The 6,630-nt window shown below is 37.1% G+C and overlaps 1 protein-coding gene across 1 annotated transcript; it reads left to right on the top strand.

Moving 5' to 3' along the window:
• The first annotated feature begins 437 nt into the window (after positions 1-437).
• On the top strand, positions 438-1,967 carry LOC142609132 (cytochrome P450 CYP94D108-like). Its single transcript, XM_075780757.1, has one exon. It carries the CDS (start codon positions 438-440, stop codon positions 1,965-1,967), a length of 1,530 nt encoding a protein of 509 aa, XP_075636872.1.
• The last annotated feature ends 4,663 nt before the right edge of the window (positions 1,968-6,630 follow it).

Genomic DNA, 6,630 nt, shown 5'->3' with positions numbered 1-6,630 from the left:
TCCATTAAAAATATTTATATATAGTTGAATATAAATAAATAATAATTATTAAATGCTAATTCAATAAAATTTATGCTTAATTGGAAGGTTAAATAAATCAATTCAATAAAAAATATTTATTCTTGAACATAAATGACTAAAAATTAAATACTAATTCATTAAAATTATTACTTACGTGAAAGGTTAAATGAATCAATTCATTAAAATATTTACCTATAGGTGGAAAATTAAATGAGTAATATTTATTTCCCTTTTGGAAAAAGAAAATACATAACACTAATTAAACTACTAAATAAAAGAATTCTGCGAGACAACCCCTAACTTTATAAAATCCAAGCCCTTCCCATATACTTCATCCATGTCTGGCACTTTAAATCTTATCACTTTGTTATATGAAAAAAAAAATCTTTTCTCTTTGTCTCATCCTATATCTGTCTATGGAGCTCTTCTCTGTAGAAACTTTTCTCTTCTTCTTTCTTCTTTCTCTATATCTCTACTTTAATACTTCCAAGAAAAAACCCATAAAAAATCTAGGCCCCAAAATATACCCTATTGTTGGAGTTTTACCCGAATTCTTGAAGAATAGGCATCGTTTCCTTGACTGGACATTCGAAATTCTAAGCTATTTTCGCACGAATACTGTTGTATATTGGATTCCAGGCAAGGGTCATGGCATCATTACAGCCAATCCTTCCAACGTTGAACACATGCTCAAGACCAACTTTGAAAACTACCCAAAAGGCAATCATTTCATAACCCTTCTCGAAGACTTTCTAGGCCATGGAATTTTCAACTCTGATGGTGAACTCTGGAAGCTCCAAAGAAAAACAGCAAGCTATGAATTCAACACCAAATCTCTCCGCAACTTTGTCATGGAAAATGTCACTGTTGAGATCAATACCAGATTGCTTCCTATTTTAACCAAAGCCTCGGAAACACAACAAGTTTTGGACTTTCAAGACATCTTGGAGCGTTTTGCGTTTGACAATATTTGTAAATTGGCTTTTAATGTCGACCCAACCTGTCTCAGCGTTGATGGAACGACCACTAGTGCTGCTGAGTTCATGCGGGCTTTTGAGGATGCCACTATGCTTAGCTCTGGGAGATTCCTGTATGCGTTACCATTTCTTTCAAAAGTCAAAAAGTTTCTAAACATTGGATCAGAGCGAAGGCTAAAAGAATCAATTAAAATTGTCCATGAATTTGCAGATAATATTATACGATCTAGAACAGACCAAAACATCGGTAAAGAAGAAGACTTATTGTCACGCTTTAGCTTAAACAAAGAAAACTCTCCAAAATTTCTCAGAGATATCGTCATAAGCTTTATTCTAGCAGGACGTGACACAACCTCTTCAGCTTTGAGTTGGTTCTTTTGGCTATTATCTTCAAAACCAAATGTAGAACAAAACATATTGAAAGAGCTCGAAAAAATTCGGGTTCGTAATAGTAAAAACATAGGTGAAACATATAGTTATGACGAGCTCCGAGACATGCATTATCTACATGCTGCAATCTCAGAAGCACTAAGACTTTACCCACCTGTTCCAGTCGATACCAAAGCATGTCTAAACAATGATATAATGCCGGATGGAACTTTTGTTGGGAAGGGTTGGGAAGTGACTTATCACATGTATGGAATGGCGAGGATGGAGAGCATTTGGGGGAAGAATTGTTTTGAGTTTTTGCCCGAAAGATGGATTGAGAATGGAGTGTGTAAGCAAGAGAGCCCGTTTCGGTTTCCAGTATTTCAAGCTGGGCCGAGAATTTGTCTGGGGAAAGATATGGCTTATATTCAGATGAAGTCCATTGCTGCCTTCGTGATAGAGAGGTTTGAGATGGAGGTGGAGAGTAAGGACAAGGCTCCTGAGCATTTGTTGGCTTTGACACTGAGAATGAAAGGTGGGTTACCTGTGAGGTTGAGAAAAAGACACGTGGATAAGATTAATGAATGTGGAATTATATAATAATAGTCTTTAATCCTTGCAATGTACGACAATGATTAACATAATGAGATTTTTTTTTTCTCTATTATTAGATTTTTTTTTCTCTAAATATGAAAATTGATAATTATGGTAGCTATTGATTATGGTATACTTTTGTGTTATTAATTATAGTAATTTATTATGATTATGTTTGTATATGAAAATAAATACTCTGCTATTTTTAAAAATATGAAATACGTCAAAATTTTAATGCATAGTTTAAATATAGAATGAAATTCAATTTTAATCAGAAAAATATGTCAGAATAATAATATATGAAGAGTAAGGTCTCAAATACTTATGTTGTACAATATTATAAATCAACTAAAATAAGAACAATAAAGAGTAATCTAATTTATCTTATTCTAATGATAAAGAATAATTATCATGAATAAGGCCGACTATTTGGCTTGGCCATTGCCTAAAGCCATCTAGTAGCAAAATACTCCAAAATATTTTGTTTAATAATCTATTATATAGAAAAAAAAATAGTTGAACTATATGTTCACTGTCTCACCTTAACAAAGGCCTCAAAAATTGTGTGCCAATAGGAATCCAAACTAGTTAAAATCCTAATTTTTTTTTAAAACAATACTGCTATGAGTGTGTTGAATCGTCGACATTAGTTATAAATTTCTTATGACAACTCAAGGCTTCAATAGTGATCTCTCTCTCTCTCTCTCTCTCTCTCTCTCTCTCTCAATATATATATATATATATATATATATTAAAAATAAAAATTAGATTTTAACTTTCCATCACAGTACAATTATTTAATTGAGATAAATTAAAATTCTTGTTCAAAGAGAATAATAATTTTTCATAATTTATCTCAAAAAAAAATTCATAATATTTATTTATATAAAATTAATTTTGGTTTGGTTAGTATTAATTCATTTAGTTTTGTGTAAAAATTTTCTTTGTGTGGACGTTGTTGGGTGTTTTTATTATTAAGTGAAGTCCTAATAGTGACTCATATAAATTAAGTGAAGTCCTAATAGAACATGTTCTGTGCAAATAAAAATTGTCAAACAAAAAGTTAATAATGAAAATATCCTAATTGTAAAGTTAACATTCTGTTGTACTATATCACATAAAAAGATTTAGAAAATAATGAGACAGTACAACAAAAAGATAATAATGAAAATAAATAAATAATCCAAATAATTCTCTAAAATATGCAATTTAAAAAATCCTGAGTATATAAAAAGACTAATTTATTCTCCAAATGCATATTGTAAGGACACAATTTAAGCCCAAACCCAATTGTGAGAAAGGAATAGACCCAAAAGCCCAATACAATGAAATTTGTAGAGAGTGAACTTGAAATCTAGGTTTTAGTGATGTTGGATAACTAGAATGATGGGCTCAATCACAACATTGCACACAAGGAACTGTTTATATAAAAAAAATTTGTCCTCGGACACAAGCCGAGGATGATTTATCTTATTACTTTTTAAAGACAAATTACCACTAAGGATGATGATGTATACAATGTTTTCTCTCGCTCTCCTTTCTCCTCCCCTCTTCATCTTAAAGGCCCCTTCTTCCTTTTATATCATCCCTCTTCTTCTTTTCATCTTCCATGTAAAGGTTCAATTGCTTTTTTAGATACTTGTCCCATCCACCTCCCCTGAAGTCTTTGGAGGCAGGTATTAGGCTAAACTCTGATGCTCAGGCATCAGTACTTCTCCATTAATGCGGCCAGAGAAGCAGTTGCAGAACATTCAATGCGGGGCGGTGGTAACAGCTTTATCTTAGATATTTTCACTGTCCTTCTTCTTATCTTCCACATCTACCATGATTACCCTTACCTATAGGGTCCTCTAGAATATTGCTTGTGGATGTTATCCAGTCCTTCTCCTACCTCGATTTTACGTGGCTAAGGACATAATCATCCTCAGACTATCCTCTTGGATATATTTGCTCAGGTGTCACCTTTTTTTCTATTTGTATTGCTTTGTGAGTTGACATTCTTACATCCTCGGAACATTCTATGTCCTCGGATTGGGCCTTTAGTCCTAAAAATATTTTTGGGCCAACCCCACACATATTCCTTGGCCCATTGACCTTACAATAGCCCCTCGAGATTCTCATTTTTGCCACATCTGGAGGAAAAGAGGATCTCAACAACTGTCACCGTTAACTTGTGTACACCTCACATCTTCGCTGACAGGGATAATGACTTTTGAACTGTCCATTGCATTTTCCTGACGTTTCGGCATGTGGAGCATCCCCAAATTAAATTCTGACGTCTCTCTGTTCCCCACGCTTAGAGATAAGACGCGTATCCAACGATTGAGAATTGTGTTGGGACATAGGCAGGAATTTGCTTGCTTCATAACTCCCTCTGATATAAATACTAGCAATTCAAACCTTCTTTACACACTATAACACTCATACAATGTATCTTCCAACCTTTGCAATCTACACACACCCTCACATTTATCAAGAATTAGGCCGAGGTGACTTTGTTGTTTCTTAAAGTAAGTTCTCCCAGACTCCCTTTTTTCATTATTTTTCTTTCTTCTCTCTTTTCTTGTGTTTCTTTCTCCTCGGCACACTTATCTTCTTAGTTCTCCCACCATACCCATTCCCTACTCCCACAAATGGGTAGATTTGCATCCCTAGTAGATTTAGATGAAAAAATAGAACAATTTAAGGCTAAGTATAGAATTCTACTGGGAGTGTCTGTTACATATTGTACGGAGGGGGAGTGGCATGAAAAAAGACAAACGGGAGAGGTAGTTATCCCGATGATAGCGTTTATAGAAGGAGGGATGAAAATCCCAATGGGGACCGTTACTAGGGATATCTTAGGGTTTTCAGATTAGCTCCTACCCAATGCGCCCCAAATATGTTTAGGATTCTGGGTTCCATAGATGCACTAAATGAAAAAATGGACCTAGGACTCACCCATCATGACGTGAACTAGGTTTATAACGTCCACCACCTAAAAAATCAGGGATATTACCTAAAATCTAGGTATCCAGAAGTTAGAATAATTCAATGCCTCCCTGAATCCAACAAGGGTATGAAAGGTGACTTCTAATCATATCAGTGGATTGGCACGATGGCGTTCCCTGTCCGACAAGGGAGGGGGAACCAGGTGAAGTTTTGGATCTGATTGACTTATTCACAGTCATTCTTTTTATACCTTGATTTATATAAAAGCTTCCATTTATTCTAACCTTGTTTTTCTTTTCAACGATTTTGCAGACCCACACGCTTCGATTCGCCATTCCCATCTTGTTGATTTTGCAAGATTAGACAGAATATTGTAGGCTGAAGTGTTTGTGCACACAGACGGCCAACTCCGAGCAACTCATTTAATCCTTGGCTTCGATCCTATATCCAAAGCTTTCCAGGCACCGAAGTGCGTGATCAGAGCCAAGGACCCACGCTTACATCGGATAAGCATTGCTGTCGAGGGTTTTTTATTACCTGAGGGAGCTCTTATTCCTCAAGGCACACTTATCACACAACCCATACCAGACTGTATTCCCCTCGTCCCTCTTCCAACTCAACACACATCTGGCGAAGCAACCTCTTCTCAACCCAGTATAAAGGAAGAAGAAGAGATTGTTGAAGTATCTGATTCCGAGGACGAGTTCGAGGTTTTCAATCAACCCCCTTCCCCTGAAGACCGAGTTGCTGTCCTCAAGACATCCTCTTCAAATCCTCCACAAGGCGACACCCAACAATCTGACATAATGGGCATCCAAAGTAAGCCTAGAAAAAGTCTTAAAGATGTGCTGGAAGCTCAAGTAGGGACCAAAGAACTTTTAAAGGTGCCTCAAACCAAGTCCAAAGATAGAGGTACCGAGAAAGTCCCTCAGTCCAAACTTCCTCTTCCTCCACCTGTCCAATCCTAACGCACTGACCAAGCTGATCACAAGAGGAAAAGGGATCAGCAGAAGGGGAAGGATGTGCTTGAGGGAGGTAAAGACCCCTTTCCCAAGGAGCTGGAACTCGAAAAGGGAGGAAAGCAGGCTCGCACAATGTAGACGAGGTCAGAAAAACAAGCCGAGACTCATGCACTCGTAACTGCCCCAATTTGGGCACCCCCAATGACCATGGATGACCATGCGGTTATCGCCGATTCATCCATTAGGAATTCTAACGCAGGAATGGCTGCCTGCGTAGCAGATGCCCTGGAGCAAGCCCTCTTACTACCCGAGGACATGGGTGAGCTTAGGCGAATGATGGACCAGAATGTCTACATGACATTAAAGAAGGAGCTTGCTATGGTAAGAGTCCCATTCAACTGTTGTTTACATTCGTTTCTGTTATACTTAAAAGTTTTAACTGTGCCTTCTTGCTTTACTGTCTCTTGTGTATAGGCTGTCCAGTTTGCATACAGGGCTGAGGAGATCACTATTAGCACATACAAAGCCTTCAAGGTTGAAGAATTAAGGGCCAGCAACGCCTAGAGGGTCCTTGATATAAAGGTCAAAAAATACAAAAGGTCACGACCAGTTTGACCAAAGTTGAGAGTGAAAGGTCGAGCTCTGAGGCTGCTTTAAAAGTAGCTGAGAGGCAGGCCGAGACCCAGAGACTGCAGCTTAAACAAGTCGATGAGGATTATGCTGCAGCAAAAAAGCTGATTGAGGACCTCAAGAAAGATTTAAAGGAATCTGAAGGG

The sequence above is a fragment of the Castanea sativa genome, chromosome 9, assembly GCF_040712315.1.
Source record: "Castanea sativa cultivar Marrone di Chiusa Pesio chromosome 9, ASM4071231v1".
Classification (NCBI taxonomy): domain Eukaryota; kingdom Viridiplantae; phylum Streptophyta; class Magnoliopsida; order Fagales; family Fagaceae; genus Castanea; species Castanea sativa.
The sequence above is the reverse complement of the archived record's forward strand: the minus strand, read 5'-3'. Positions and strand labels throughout refer to the sequence as shown.